Source organism: Oncorhynchus masou, chromosome 23 (genome assembly GCF_036934945.1).
Source record: "Oncorhynchus masou masou isolate Uvic2021 chromosome 23, UVic_Omas_1.1, whole genome shotgun sequence".
Classification (NCBI taxonomy): Eukaryota; Metazoa; Chordata; class Actinopteri; order Salmoniformes; family Salmonidae; genus Oncorhynchus; species Oncorhynchus masou.
In genome coordinates this window covers 16,099,958-16,116,405 of record NC_088234.1, presented here as the reverse complement: position 1 = coordinate 16,116,405, position 16,448 = coordinate 16,099,958, and the positions used below count along the sequence as shown (strand labels likewise).

The window sequence follows — 16,448 nt, the reverse complement described above, 5'->3', positions numbered from 1 at the left end:
CTCAGCACCATCAAGTCTCTCAGGAACAACATCTCCTCTGTTGGTGATGCTGACAGCTGTCACTCTGTACAGATCCAGCAGGTCCACTCTCCACCAGGGTTTGGTGTCATATGCAGTGTGGGTGCAAGATCCTTTGTGACCGTCTGATTCTCTGTTCCCATCAATGGCATTTTGAGCTATGCAATACCAATCTGTTGATGACTGGGTGGCCACTCCTTTCAATGCTACATTTACTACAGGGACAGAGATAATACTGTTTTAAGACAGAAATTACACATTATTGCCAATGAAGTTTCAAGTTGAAATGTCTTTCTTGCAAGCTCTAAACCCAACAATGCAGTAATGTAATACTAAAAATATCAGAAGTTAGAACAAAAACACACAATAAATAAAAATAAGAAATTAGAGGAACAGGAGAAAGTAATGAATCGTACTATATAAAGGGTCAGTCAGTTCCAGTACCATATTTAGAATGTGCAGTGATACTGGAGTGATAGAGGGAGATATGTATAGTGGTAAGGTGACGAGGCATCAGGATATATGATAAACAGAGTAAAAGGCAGCGTAAATTATGATTGTATGCGAGTTGGTGTGCGTGTGTGTAGAGTGCATATTATGGAAGGTGAGGGATCAGCCCAGAACTAAACGGCAGGACCTGGTCAATGACCTGAAGAGAGCTGGGACCACAGTCTCAAAGAAAACCATTAGTAACACACTACGCTGTCATGGATTCAAATCCTGCAACGCACACAAGGTCCCCCTGCTCAAGCCAGTGCATGTCCAGGCCCGTCTGAAGTTTGCCAATGACCATCTGGATGATCCAGAGGAGGAATGGGAGAAGGTCTTGTGGCCTGATGAGACAAAAATAGAGCTTCTTGGTCTAAACTCCACTCGCCATGTTTGGAGGAAGAAGAAGGATGAGTACAACCCCAAGAACACCATCCCAACCGTGAAGCATGGAGGTGAAAACATCATTCTTTGGGGATGCGTTTCTGCAAAGGGGACAGGACAACTGCACCGTATTGAGGGGAGGATGGATGAGGCCATGTATTGCGAGATCTTGACCAACAACCTTCTTCCCTCAGTAAGAGCATTGAAGATGGGTCGTGGCCGGGTCTTCCAGCATGACAACGACCTGAAACACACAGCCAGGGCAACTAAGGAGTGGCTCCGTAAGAAGCATCTCAAGGTCCTGGAGTGGCCTAGCCAGTCTCCAGACCTGAACCCAATAGAAAATCTTTGGAGGGAGCTGAAAGTCCGTATTGTCCAGTGGCAGCCTCGAAACCTGAAGGATCTGGAGAAGGTCTGTATGGAGGAGTGGGCCAAAATCCCTGCTGCAGTGTGTGTAAACCTGGTCAAGAACTACAGGAAACATATGATCTCTGTAATTGCAAACAACATTTTCTGTACCAAATATTAAGTTATGCTTTTCTTATGTATCAAATACTTATGTCATGCAATAAAATGCAAATGAATTACTTAAAAATCATACAATGTGATTTTCTGGATTTTTGTTTTAGATTCTGTCTCTCACAGTTGAAGTGTACCGATGATAAAAATGACAGAACTCTACATGCTTTGTAAGTAGGAAAACCTGCAAAATCAGCAGTGTATCAAATACTTGTTCTCCCCACTGTATATTCTCATGCTAATGCATTTTTTTGAATGGTTGCATAGTATTCATTTGATTTTTTAAAATATTTGATTTCATTGCTATATATATATATATATATATATATATATATATATATATATATGATGAGCGGTATAGTCTTAAACATATGCTTAAAGACTTAACCCCCCTCGTATGATGAGTGATATAGTCTTAAACCAATGCTTAAAGACTTAACCCCCCTCGTATGATGAGTGATATAGTCTTAAACATATGCTTAAAGACTTAACCCCCCCTCGTATGATGAGTGATATAGTCTTAAACCAATGCTTAAAGACTTAACCCCCCTCGTATGATGAGTGATATAGTCTTAAACCAATGCTTAAAGACTTAACCCCCCTCGTATGATGAGTGATATAGTCTTAAACCAATGCTTAAAGACTTAACCCCCCCCTCGTATGATGAGTGGTATAGTCTTAAACCAATGCTTAAAGACTTAACCCCCCTCGTATGATGAGTGGTATAGTCTTAAACCAATGCTTAAAGACTTAACCCCCCTCGTATGATGAGTGGTATAGTCTTAAACCAATGCTTAAAGACTTAACCCCCTCGTATGATGAGTGATATAGTCTTAAACATATGCTTAAAGACTTAACCCCCCTCGTATGATGAGTGATATAGTCTTAAACCAATGCTTAAAGACTTAACCCCCCTCGTATGATGAGTGATATAGTCTTAAACCAATGCTTAAAGACTTAAACCACCCCTCCAATATATTTCAGGATGATGTAGAAGACCCCCCCCCCCCCCAAGAAGTCACAGCATGTCACATCAGCATCCAGCTCTGTAGGATCAGGTACTGTATGGGCTATTAGCTAAAGTAAGGTGCATTATTGTATACACATCCCTAGAGGTTCCCTGACATTACGTAATGACAACAATCTGTTTTCTGTCTAGACGATACTGAAAACAAAATGCACGGCCAACTGGGAGCTGTGAACTGGGTATGTAGTCTACTGTGTGTAATGCTGAAGGCTTGACGCATGGCAATATATAATAGTTGTGATTACTTGATGAGTAGTTATAGATATCACTGAAAACCCCTTTAGTAATAGTGGCTTTTACTTTGCATGGTGGTATTGTGAAAGTGGGGTGTAATTTGACTTGATCACCCAATGAGGCACTACTCTTAATATTTATTCTTCAAGGAAGCAGATGTTCTTCTAAGGGACATTTACATTTACATTTAAGTCATTTAGCAGACGCTCTTATCCAGAGCGACTTACAAATTGGTGAATTCACCTTCTGACATCCAGTGGAACAGCCACTTTACAATAGTGCATCTAAATCATTTAAGGGGGGGGCGAGAAGGATTACTTTATCCTATCCTAGGTATTCCTTGAAGAGGTGGGGTTTCAGGTGTCTCCGGAAGGTGGTGATTGACTCCGCTGTCCTGGCGTCGCGAGGGAGTTTGTTCCACCATTGGGGGGCCAGAGCAGCAAACAGTTTTGACTGGGCTGAGCGGGAACTGTACTTCCTCAGTGGTAGGGAGGCGAGCAGGCCAGAGGTGGATGAACGCAGTGCCCTTGTTTGGGTGTAGGGCCTGATCAGAGCCTGGAGGTACTGCGGTGCCGTTCCCCTCACAGCTCCGTAGGCAAGCACCATGGTCTTGTAGCGGATGCGAGCTTCAACTGGAAGCCAGTGGAGAGAGCGGAGGAGCGGGGTGACGTGAGAGAACTTGGGAAGGTTGAACACCAGACGGGCTGCGGCGTTCTGGATGAGTTGTAGGGGTTTAATGGCACAGGCAGGGAGCCCAGCCAACAGCGAGTTGCAGTAATCCAGACGGGAGATGACAAGTGCCTGGATTAGGACTTGCGCCGCTTCCTGTGTGAGGCAGGGTCGTACTCTGCGGATGTTGTAGAGCATGAACCTACAGGAACGGGCCACCGCCTTGATGTTGGTTGAGAACGACAGGGTGTTGTCCAGGATCACGCCAAGGTTCTTAGCGCTCTGGGAGGAGGACACAATGGAGTTGTCAACCGTGATGGCGAGATCATGGAACGGGCAGTCCTTCCCCGGGAGGAAGAGCAGCTCCGTCTTGCCGAGGTTCAGCTTGAGGTGGTGATCCGTCATCCACACTGATATGTCTGCCAGACATGCAGAGATGCGATTCGCCACCTGGTCATCAGAAGGGGGAAAGGAGAAGATTAATTGTGTGTCGTCTGCATAGCAATGATAGGAGAGACCATGTGAGGTTATGACAGAGCCAAGTGACTTGGTGTATAGCGAGAATAGGAGAGGGCCTAGAACAGAGCCCTGGGGGACACCAGTGGTGAGAGCGCGTGGCGAGGAGACAGATTCTCGCCACACCACCTGGTAGGAGCGACCTGTCAGGTAGGACGCAATCCAAGCGTGGGCCGCGCCGGAGATGCCCAACTCGGAGAGGGTGGAGAGGAGGATCTGATGGTTCACAGTATCGAAGGCAGCCGATAGGTCTAGAAGGATGAGAGCAGAGGAGAGAGAGTTAGCTTTAGCAGTGCGGAGCGCCTCCGTGATACAGAGAAGAGCAGTCTCAGTTGAATGACTAGTCTTGAAACCTGACTGATTTGGATCAAGAAGTTCATTCTGAGAGAGATAGCGGGAGAGCTGGCCAAGGACGGCACGTTCAAGAGTTTTGGAGAGAAAAGAAAGAAGGGATACTGGTCTGTAGTTGTTGACATCAGAGGGATCGAGTGTAGGTTTTTTCAGAAGGGGTGCAACTCTCGCTCTCTTGAAGAGGGAAGGGACGTAGCCAGCGGTCAGGGATGAGTTGATGAGCAAGGTGACGTAAGGGAGAAGGTCTCCGGAAATGGTCTGGAGAAGAGAGGAGGGGATAGGGTCAAGCGGGCAGGTTGTTGGGCGGCCGGCCGTCACAAGAAGCGAGATTTCATCTGGAGAGAGAGGGGAGAAAGAGGTCAGAGCACAGGGTAGGGCAGTGTGAGCAGAACCAGCGGTGTCGTTTGACTTAGCAAACGAGGATCGGATGTCGTCGACCTTCTTTTCAAAATGGTTGACGAAGTCATCTGCAGAGAGGGAGGAGGGGGGGGGGGGGGAGGAGGATTCAGGAGGGAGGAGAAGGTGGCAAAGAGCTTCCTAGGGTTAGAGGCAGATGCTTGGAATTTAGAGTGGTAGAAAGTGGCTTTAGCAGCAGAGACAGAGGAGGAAAATGTAGAGAGGAGGGAGTGAAAGGATGCCAGGTCCGCAGGGAGGCGAGTTTTCCTCCATTTCCGCTCGGCTGCCCGGAGCACTGTTCTGTGAGCTCGCAATGAGTCGTCGAGCCACGGAGCGGGAGGGGAGGACCGAGCCGGCCTGGAGGATAGGGGACATAGAGAGTCAAAGGATGCAGAAAGGGAAGAGAGGAGGGTTGAGGAGGCAGAATCAGGAGATAGGTTGGAGAAGGTATGAGCAGAGGGAAGAGATGATAGGATGGAAGAGGAGAGAGTAGCGGGGGAGAGAGAGCGAAGGTTGGGACGGCGCGATACCATCCGAGTAGGGGCAGTGTGGGAAGTGTTGGATGAGAGCGAGAGGGAAAAGGTAGTGGTCGGAGACTTGGAGGGGAGTTGCAATGAGGTTAGTGGAAGAACAGCATCTAGTAAAGATGAGGTCGAGTGTATTGCCTGCCTTGTGAGTAGGGGGGGAAGGTGAGAGGGTGAGGTCAAAAGAGGAGAGGAGTGGAAAGAAGGAGGCAGAGGGGAATGAGTCAAAGGTAGACGTGGGGAGGTTAAAGTCGCCCAGGACTGTGAGAGGTGAGCCGTCCTCAGGAAAGGAGCTTATCAAGGCATCAAGCTCATTGATGAACTCTCCGAGGGAACCTGGAGGGCGATAAATGATAAGGATGTTAAGCTTGAAAGGGCTGGTAACTGTGACAGCATGGAATTCAAAGGAGGCGATAGACAGATGGGTAAGGGGAGAAAGAGAGAATGACCACTTGGGAGAGATGAGGATCCCGGTGCCACCACCCCGCTGACCAGAAGCTCTCGGGGTGTACGAGAACACGTGGGCGGACGAAGAGAGAGCAGTAGGAGTAGCAGTGTTATCTGTGGTGATCCATGTTTCCGTCAGTGCCAAGAAGTCAAGGGACTGGAGGGAGGCATAGGCTGAGATGAACTCTGCCTTGTTGGCCGCAGATCGGCAGTTCCAGAGGCTACCGGAGACCTGGAACTCCACGTGGGTCGTGCGCGCTGGGACCACCAGATTAGGGTGGCCGCGGCCACGCGGTGTGGAGCGTTTGTATGGTCTGTGCAGAGAGGTGAGAACAGGGATAGATAGACACATAGTTGACAGGCTACAGAAGAGGCTACGCTAATGCAAAGGAGATTGGAATGACAAGTGGACTACACGTCTCGAATGTTCAGAAAGTTAAGCTTACGTAGCAAGAATCTTATTGACTAAAATGATTGAAATGATACAGTACTGCTGGAGTAGGCTAGCTGGCAGTGGCTGCGTTGTTGACACTACACTAATCAAGTCGTTCCGTCGAGTGTAATAGTTTCTACAGTGCTGCTATTCGGGGGCTAGCTGGCTAGCTAGCAGTGTTGATTACGTTACGTTACGTTAAAAGAACGACAATAGCTGGCTAGCTAACCTAGAAAATCGCTCTAGACTACACAATTGTCTTAGATACAAAGACGGCTATGTAGCTAGCTAGCTACGATCAAACAAATCAAACCGTTGTACTGTAATGAAGTGAAATGAAAATGTGATACTACCTGTGGAGCGAAGCGGAATGCTGACCGGGTTGTTGAAGTTTAATTCGGTAGACGTTGGCTAGCTGTTGGCTAGCTAGCTAGCAGTATCTCCTACGTTAAGGACGACAAATAGCTGGCTAGCTAACCTCGGTAAATTAAGATAATCACTCTAAGTCTACACACTCTAAACTACACAATTATCTTGGATAAGAAGACAGCAAAGACAACTATGTAGCTAGCTAACACTACACTAATCGAGTCGTTCAGTTGAGTGTAATAGTTTCTACAGTGCTAGTAGACGGTAGACGTTAGCTAGCTGCTGGGCAGATAGCAGTGTAGACTACGTTAGGACGACGAAATTCGATAATTACGCAATTATCTTTGATACAAAGACGGCTATGTAGCTAGCTAAGAAGATATTGCTAAGATTAGACAAATCAAACCGTTGTACTATAATGAAATGTAATGGAAATGTAATGAAAAGTTATACTACCTGCGGACCGAAGTGTAGATGCGACCGCTCGCTCCAACCCGGAACCGAATAGGCATCTAGAGGCATCTAGAGGCATCTAGGTGGTGCAAACTCCCAAAATTTAAAGGCACCGTTTACCTTCCTAGTGTAATTGGGATGGACGGGGAAGACCGCATTACGACCCTTAAAGAACTACGGTTGTATGATGGCCAGGATGAAGAGGAACATATTATCCTCTAGGAACCCTTCATGTTCTCGTTCCACTTACAGAGAGATGATGAGATGTTCTATGTGGAGGCAGTTGACAACAAGAAAAGGAGTGTATTCTGGAGGAGCAGAAGTGAAGCCATTTTTGAGGAGTGTCAAGCCTTGTTTTTCTCTGCTGGGTTAATTGTGTTCTGCTGTTTAGTAAACATGACATAGAAGTCCCCCGCGTCTCTGATCTCTTTACTGGAGGCGGTCTAACGTAATGTAGGGAGCATATACAGCGTGTCAGTACGTCTATATGGTGTAGTCTGTCTTCTTTCTCATGAGGAAAGTAAACGGCATTAGAAATCTGGATAGGTAGTAACTGTGTATATATGCTCAATTAAATAATATCATTACAAAGTTATAACATTTATCAACACAATTTTAACAGTACATGACACACATAACAAGTCGTGTGTTTTGTATTCAACGTGTGCCTTGCACAAATGTGTGTGTTTGTATTCCATGTGTGACTGTCAAACCTCAGATGGACAAAAAAAAAAAAAACGATGGGCGGGGTCAGAAGTGTGCGGAGTCAAACGTCTGATTTCGCCCACATTGAGCCAGCCGAACTGCACACTGCATTCAGGGATACTTGGACTTTTTTGCGCAGCCCTTGACTTTTTGGGAGAAATGAAACCGGAAGTTGCAAAGCAACACTCACGTTTGGGCTCGAGATACTATCTAATTTCGACAAGCTACTTTCGGTTCATGTTCTTTGCTGATACCACATTCCTGACAAGTTTGTACATATAAAAAATATATGTAAACGAGTAAAGGCATACATAAAGTAAGAATTTAACGTGTAACTGTTCATTCATAGTCGTAACATAGGGTTTGTACGTTTACAAATGTAGTTTAACGGTTACGTTTCATGTTTCACGGATCGCTTTTCTTACAATCCTAACAATTTCCCTATGATCAATCTACTTGCACCCGCTGCAAAACACACATACCTTGGCGCCCGGGACATATTAATCGAATCCCCTCAAGAGTGCCACAAATCCACGGAAGTTGATTTGGGGATGGTCTGGACTGACAAAATCTGGACCAATAACAGACGTATATTTTTGGGCCAGGGCGGACCATATCTAAAGTTCAGGCAAATATGATCAAAATATAGGAGTCCGAGCGTGCATGTAGTGTCGTCTACGTATTCTCCTCGATCGACTGATTTGCTCTTTCTAATAGGATCAACGACAAATAATAGCCAGGTTATTTCATAATATGGAAGTTTTCAAATACCCTGTTTTCTTCGAGTGCCAGACTCTGGTCCCATCACAGAAAAATATGATAAAAAGGTACTTTGGAATTAAACGTAAATCCGGTGGCGGAGATTGTGGACCAGTAGAATCAGTTGGTGACAAAGTCTACAAGATCGCATTTATTGACCAGACAGGTACGAAAATGTTTAGGCTAAGTGATTGAAATGGAGTGCGATATTACCATATAGCCAAGTCTTGCCAAAGTCGTTCATAAGTGAACGTTTGTTTTTCAATATGTTATTTTACATGTTTAATATGTATTATTTGAATAGGGCGACACTTGGGTAAAACAATAATATTTAAAGTAGTATTTGTAGTAGTATTTGTTGAATCTGAATGTTTTTCAGACATACACAACAAATAAATCTGGTATCGGCTTAAGTTTCACTTTACCATAGCCAGGCTACGCTTATGCAGACAGTCATGCGCAAATGATTTACTTTGGCTTTTCATTATATTGATTAATTCTACAGTGCTTTATCAATCTAAAAAGGGAGAAAGTTGTTATTTTAATAACTTTTAAGACGATTTAATAACTATACATATACATACTGTATATTAATTAATAACTTTATAGATATACAGTGCCTTGCGAAAGTATTCGGCACCCTTGAACTTTGCGACCTTTTGCCACATTTCAGGCTTCAAACATAAAGATATAAAACTGTATTTTTTTGTGAAGAATCAACAACAAGTGGGACACAATCATGAAGTGGAATGACATTTATTGGATATTTCAATTTTTTTTAACAAATCAAAAACTGAAAAATTGGGCTTGCAAAATTATTCAGCCCCCTTAAGTTAATACTTTGTAGCGCCACCTTTTGCTGCGATTACAGCTGTAAGTCGCTTGGGGTATGTCTCTATCAGTTTTGCACATCGAGAGACTGAATTTTTTTCCCATTCCTCCTTGCAAAACAGCTCGAGCTCAGTGAGGTTGGATGGAGAGCATTTGTGAACATCAGTTTTCAGTTCTTTCCACAGATTCTCGATTGGATTCAGGTCTGGACTTTGACTTGGCCATTCTAACACCTGGATATGTTTATTTTTGAACCATTCCATTGTAGATTTTGCTTTATGTTTTGGATCATTGTCTTGTTGGAAGACAAATCTCCGTCCCAGTCTCAGGTCTTTTGCAGACTCCATCAGGTTTTCTTCCAGAATGGTCCTGTATTTGGCTCCATCCATCTTCCCATCAATTTTAACCATCTTCCCTGTCCCTGCTGAAGAAAATCAGGCCCAAACCATGATGCTGCCACCACCATGTTTGACAGTGGGTATGGTGTGTTCAGGGTGATGAGCTGTGTTGCTTTCACGCCAAACATAACGTTTTGCATTGTTGCCAAAAAGTTCAATTTTGGTTTCATCTGACCAGAGCACCTTCTTCCACATGTTTGATGTGTCTCCCAGGTGGCTTGTGGCAAACTTTAAATGACACTTTTTATGGATATCTTTAAGAAATGGCTTTCTTCTTGCCACTCTTCCATAAAGGCCAGATTTGTGCAATATACGACTGATTGTTGTCCTATGGACAGAGTCTCCCACCTCAGCTGTAGATCTCTGCAGTTCATCCAGAGTGATCATGGGCCTCTTGGCTGTATCTCTGATCAGTCTTCTCCTTGAATGAGCTGAAAGTTTAGAGGGACGGCCAGGTCTTGGTACATTTGCAGTGGTCGGATACTCCTTCCATTTCAATATTATCGCTTGCACAGTGCTGCTTGGGAAATCTTTTTGTATCCAAATCCGGCTTTAAACTTCTTCACAACAGTATCTCGGACCTGCCTGGTGTGTTCCTTGTTCTTCATGATACTCTCTGCGCTTTTAACGGACAACTGAGACTATCACAGTGCAGGTGCATTTATACAGAGACTTGATTACACACAGGTGGATTGTATTTATCATCTTTAGTCATTTAGGTCAACATTGGATCATTCAGAGATCCTCACTGAACTTCTGGAGAGAGTTTGCTGCACTGAAAGTAAAGGGGCTGAATAATTTTGCACGCCCATTTTTTCAGTTTTTGATTTGTTAAAAAAGTTTTAAATATCCAATAAATGTCGTTCCACTTCATGATTGTGTCCCACTTGTTGTTGATTCTTCACAAAAAAAATACTGTTTTATATCTTTATATTTGAAGCCTGAAATGTGGCAAAAGGTCGCAAAGTTCAAGGGGGCCGAATACTTTCGCAATGCACTGTACATATACATACAGTATATTACTTAATAGATTATAGCACAACTCTATGTAGCCTTTAACTCTTCAAGTCCTGGAGTGAATGCAAAAGGCTTAATATATAGTACAACTTATTATTATTGTTGGTATTGTTATTACTAGTACTACATGACAACAACAACTCATTATGACTCTATCTCTTCCAGTCCAGGAGAGGGTACTTCAGAAACCTAATCATGTGTTGGAGATGCCTGGAGGACCTCTCTTCCTCACTCTGAGAGGCAGCCAGGAGCCTCCACCCACAACATTCAGCAGTCAGGTGAGGCCAGACTATACAGACACACCAAAACAGAGTCACATATCACCATGACGACAATGCACTGTTGTTGTATTTGCACTGTTAGCCCACACTTGGATGTTTGCCAGTTTGTGAGGTATAAATGTATCGTTTTGTAATATTGAGGGAATATAGTCATTTTAACTAAATATAACCATGTTAAAGTTAGCTAAAAAATACCTCCACGCTAGAATGGAGAATCATCAGATATCCCAGAAGCAGTGGTACTGTTGAACTGCAATAATACATAGAAAGATAATAAAATATTGTTGTCATGACCACAGTGAAATTACCCTGCAATGACTCACTTGTTTTCCAAATCTAGAGTCACCACTCCCTCCCGGTCGAGACATCGCCACCAGGTGGTCAAGAACATGTACTCCATCGTCTGAGCACAGGGAAGCAGGAGAAGATCAGCACCACCTGTCATCTGGGACAGGTCCAGCTCCTTCTTCTAGGTGAAGTGATAGAGAAGGATCTAGTTGAGGTTGTTCCAGGGGTGAACGTGACACGCGGTGACTCAGCTCAGCTGGTGCTGCACGGCTATGCAAATGAAGTCCAGGCAGCCAGACAGTTAGTTACAGATAAAATCTCTCTGGTGCTGGAGCGGGTGGTGCCTGAGGTGTCCCTCCACCTCCTGTCCTTCCTGAGGGATGAGTATGGGAGGCCTGGGAACCTGAGCAGTCTCCTGGGGTTGGGACTCCATGTGGAGGTAGAGCTGGGGGACACAGAGCTCCGTCTGTTCTCCCTCTCCTCTGGGAAACTGGACCAGGCTGAGAAGGATCTGCTGAGGGAGTTTGGGGAGGAGAAGATTGACGTGCCCAACGATGCCCTCCTGGCTGAACTGAAGTCTAAGCTTGAGACGAAGGTGAAGGAGATGAACCAGAGCAGATGCAGGGTGGTAGCCAGGTATGGTCCTGGGTGTAGAGTGCTGCTGCTGGGCCACATGAAGGAGGTTCAGGAGCTGAGGGAGGAGATTGGGGTCTTTCTGATGGGCAGGTCCAGTGTAAGAGTCGTGAGACACCATCAACAGAATCAGGATGGCGTAGTCAGCGAAGTAGGAACCGGCTCTATACAGGAGGAGATGGTCGCAGCCACCAGCTATCGCCTCCGTCTGGGACTGCAGGTAGTTGTTTGTCAAGGTGACATCACCAAGGAACAGGCAGATGCGCTGGTGAACGCAGCCAATGAGGACCTGGATCATGCTGAGGGTGTGGCTGCAGCTCTGAGCCAGGCGGGGGGGCCTGAGGTACAGCAAGCCAGCAGAGATCTGGTTAGGCAGATAGGGAGAGTGCCCACAGGTACAGTGGTAGAGACTACAGGAGGGAATCTGCTTTGTAAGATGCTGCTGCATGCAGTGGGACCAGTAGGGGGCAGCGTAGGTAGGAATGAGCGCCCTCTGCTGGAGAAGACAGTAAAGGCAGTCCTGGATCTGGCAGAGACCATGGAACTCCAGACCCTGGCCATGCCCTGCATCAGCTCGGGAATATTGGGCGTTTCTCTGAAGGTGTGCTCTGAGGCCATAGTCTCTGCAGTGAGGGACTTTGGGAGGAAACAGCACATCCTTACCAAGGTCACTCTGATTGATGTGAGTGGAGAGGCAGTGAAAGCCATGCAGGAGGCCTGTGATAGGCTGTTAGAGGGGAAGAGGGAGTTTCCTGGATGGGAGGTAGAGTCCAGCACCACCACTACCACTACACATGCTCCTCAGAGAGACACCACTGCTGCCTCCACCAGGGGACCAGCTGCTCCAGAGGTCTGTGTCCAGGTGGAGATCATCCAGGGAACCATAGAGAAACAGGAGGTGAGAGACACACTGACATGGCTGCAGCCTTGATTCAACAACATTCTGTGAATTAGGTTGACTTCATACTGACTCAATGTTCTCTCTTTTTTTCCATCTCTTTTTCTCTGAAGGTGGATGCCCTGGTGTCCCCCATGCTTGGCAGTGACCCTCTCTCTTCCCGTGTTGGTAATGCGTTGTTGGAGGCAGCTGGACCAGGGCTGATGAAAGCGTTTGCGAGGAAATCAGGGGGACGGACTGCACCTGGTAACAACGTCCTGGTGGAGGGACTGTCTGGTCTCAGCTCTGGCTGTGTCTTCTTTCTCAGCTGTGCACACTGGGACAACAACCCCCAAGGACCAGCAGTACAGGTGGGTCTTGTGTGTGTGTGTGTGTGTGTGCTGTAACCTTTGAACCTCCATTAACACTTGACCTCTGGTCCTCTCTCAGGCTCTGAGGCAGGGTGTGAGGAAAATTTTGACCTCTTGTGAGAACCGGGGCTTCCGTTCCGTTGCCTTCCCTTTAGTTGGAACTGGTGTGGTTCTCCAGTTCCCTGACAATGTGGTAACACAGGTTCTGCTAGAAGAGATCCGTACGTATGAGCAGAACCGAGCGAGCAGAACCCCCCTTCCTTGTCCGCATCATTGTCCATCCAAATGACAGAGATTCTACCAAGGTGAGCAGAGACCTTTGAAAAAAGGCTTACTCAATGCATTGGGGGAAAAATCCTTTAACTTCACTGTTTCAGCCAAGCCATTCAATAATACTGTCATATATCCATAATTATAGATTTTTTCAATAATAACAGTTACAGTCCTTCATTGCAGTTGTATTGTTTGTTCTTATCTACAGGCTTTTCAGACTGCCCAGAATGCTTTGCATCTCAGAGGGTTCGTATTAGGCACTCGGCCAGAGCAAGGTGAGTTACAACACTTCACCCCCACCTTTAAATCAAATACATTATTACTATATGATTGATCCATTTCAAGTTATAATTCTGAACCCTCCCTATAGACATCAGGATTGTGCTGCTGGGGAAAACCGGAGGAGGTAAAAGCAGTGCTGGAAACACCATCTTCGGACAAGATGATGTGTTCCTCTCAGACAGTTCCTCCAACTCCTCAACACAGAAATGTAAAGCTCATACCGAGAACATCAAAGGGAGAAACATCACCCTGATTGACACACCTGGATTCTTTGACACTGCCATCCCTGAAGAGGAGCTGAAACGTAAAATAGTTAAATGTATAACAGAATGTGCTCCAGGGCCGCATGCCTTTCTCATTGTACTGAAAGTTGAACGGTACACAGTCCACGAGAACGAAGCCGTAGCGAAAATCGAGACTTATTTTTCACCAGAGGCCTTCAAATATGCTACAGTCCTCTTCACTCATGGTGACCAGCTCAATGGTTTGACCGTTGAGAAGTTTGTCCAACAGAATGCTGAACTGAACAAGCTTGTGGAGAAATGTGGAGGCCGCTGTCACGTCATCGACAACAAATACTGGAACACCAATCAGCAGGGTCAGTACAGCAACCAGTACCAAGTAGCAGAGTTACTCAACACCATAGAGAAGATGGTGAGAGATAACGGAGGAGGGTTCTACACCAACGAGATGCTCCAAGAGGCAGAGAGATTAATACAAGCAGAGATAGAGAGTCTTCGGAAGGAGTTAAAAGGCCAGATGTCAGAGGAAGAGATGAGAAAACAAGCCAAGAAAAGAGCGAGGAAGAAACTCCTGATCAAATGGTCAGGGATAGCAACAGGTGCAGTGGTAGGAGCTCTACTTGGGGTGGCACTGGTGATAGGGATCCCACTTCCATTTGCTACAAAACCACTGGTTAATTTAGTCAAACGTCAGATGGCAGGTTCAATGACAATAGGGCCAGCAGTCATGACAAAGGCAGTACGACCAGTACTTGTAGCAAAGAACGGGGCGACCATGAGAGGGGATTCAAAGACAGGTGCAGGGGTAGGCATAGCTGCAGGAGTTCTCGTTGGGATGGCCGCAATAGCAGGAGCAGTAAGAGGAGGGATAGTAGGAGCTACTGCAGCAGAGGAGGCAGAGACAGTACAGGAGGCAGCAGAGAAAGCAGCCAATGCTGCCTACCATGAAGCTACGCGTCTTCATGACCATGCAGGACACCTTCTGCTAAGGGACAGTAACTCTAAGTAGATGAGATATTATTATTATATATATATTTTTAACCTTTTATTTAACTAGGCAAGTCAGTTAAGAGCAAATCTTATTTTCAATTACGGCCTAGGGGTGGGTTAACGACAGATCTTTACCTTGTCAGTTCAGGGATTCGATCTTGCAACTTTTCATTTACTGGCCCAACACTCTAACCACTAGGCGACCTGCCGGCCCACTCAGTGAGCTGTACTCTGCCATAAGCAAACAGGAAATGCTCATTCAGAGGCGGCGCTCCTAGTGAACAATAGCTGCTTGTCCAACATATGTAGCTGCTTGTCCAAATATATATATATATTTCATAGTTTTGTAAAAAATCGAGGGATACGGTAGCACATAGGGCTGTGGCAGTCATGAAATGTTGTCAGTCGGTTATTGTCATGCAAAAGACTGCTGGTCTCACTGTAATTGACTATTAATTAACATAAACACGTTTAGCATTTGGATGCCTCCACTCATACCAGCTGCATACAAGCCACTGATGTGCACTTTTGGAACATCTACATTTAAAAAGTTTAAATCAATTGAATATACACCAAAGCAATAAACCTATTATTTATTTTAGGAAGGTCTATATAAACATTATGATATGAAGAAAATGTATTTCAGAAAAACAGAATGTTATCTGGCAAAATGCTCCATCTGGCTATGCGCCATACCATAGTCTGTAGGCTTGTTAATTTAGCAGACAAGATATGCTTGAGTCCCGTTCCAATAGTTTATAACATGTGATTTTATAGTAAGATTAATGTAATTGAACTTAGCCGAATAAAATAGATAGGATATTTGTCATATTCTGGAGCGAGTGCGCATATGAAGTGGCTATGTTGAGCGTAAAAGTGATCATTTGAAGCAGGTCCTAAAGACTTATATTGTACAAACCTTAAAAATCAAAACATATGGGCTGCACGATGCGACTATAGGCTATTGATGATTTGAGAAAGTCTGAAAAAAAACTGGGCGCTCCGGTCCTTGCCTGTGGCTGCACAAGCTGTTTTCTCATCGAGTGATCATATTTTTATTTAGTATTATTTTTTTCACCCACAGTTTAATCTTGCCTTTACTAATATGTCAAATTAATTTTAATTTAGAATGGGCTATTATCAAATGGGCAGGAACAGAGGCGGGGGAAGTATGTCATCAGTATGCACTCGAATAGCGAATAGAAGCCGCTTGCCTGACAGTATTTTATTATTTTTTTAAACTAATGAGGTAGACTACTCGGTTTTTTCACCGAGCTGCGCGACAGGTGATATTCCGCCCAAACTCTGTATCCTATGGGCTCTCCAACCCGGTTCCTGCAGCTAACAAGTGCTTAATTTGGCCAACCAAGTTAAATCTGTTCGGAAAATTTAAAGTAACATGTTTTAACAACTAAAGATAATTAATTAAACTGTTGACAGCCCCTCTCTCAGCGTGCTCCAATAAGGAATGAAGGAGAGATGGAGATGGAGATGGAAATGCACGGTGGTGAGTTAGTCTGTAGCTAAAGGTAATGTGTCAGCCTATTCGTCATTTTTTTAAACTATTACTAGGCTATTCAAAATCAAATACAAATGATCTATAATTGTTGGCTAACTGAATTTGAATAGGATAGACCAATTATGTACCATAGACATCATAAAATCAGTTTTT

At 45.0% G+C, this 16,448-nt stretch overlaps 1 protein-coding gene across 1 annotated transcript; it reads left to right on the top strand.

Moving 5' to 3' along the window:
* Positions 1-8,041: 8,041 nt before the first annotated feature.
* LOC135510419 (protein mono-ADP-ribosyltransferase PARP14-like) lies at positions 8,042-13,537 on the top strand. Its single transcript, XM_064931313.1, has 6 exons — positions 8,042-8,459; positions 10,705-10,817; positions 11,161-12,639; positions 12,753-12,989; positions 13,069-13,294; positions 13,471-13,537. The coding sequence occupies exons 1-5, from the start codon at positions 8,288-8,290 to the stop codon at positions 13,276-13,278; spliced, it is 2,211 nt and encodes a 736-aa protein (XP_064787385.1). The 5' UTR covers positions 8,042-8,287; the 3' UTR covers positions 13,279-13,294; positions 13,471-13,537.
* Positions 13,538-16,448: the final 2,911 nt, after the last annotated feature.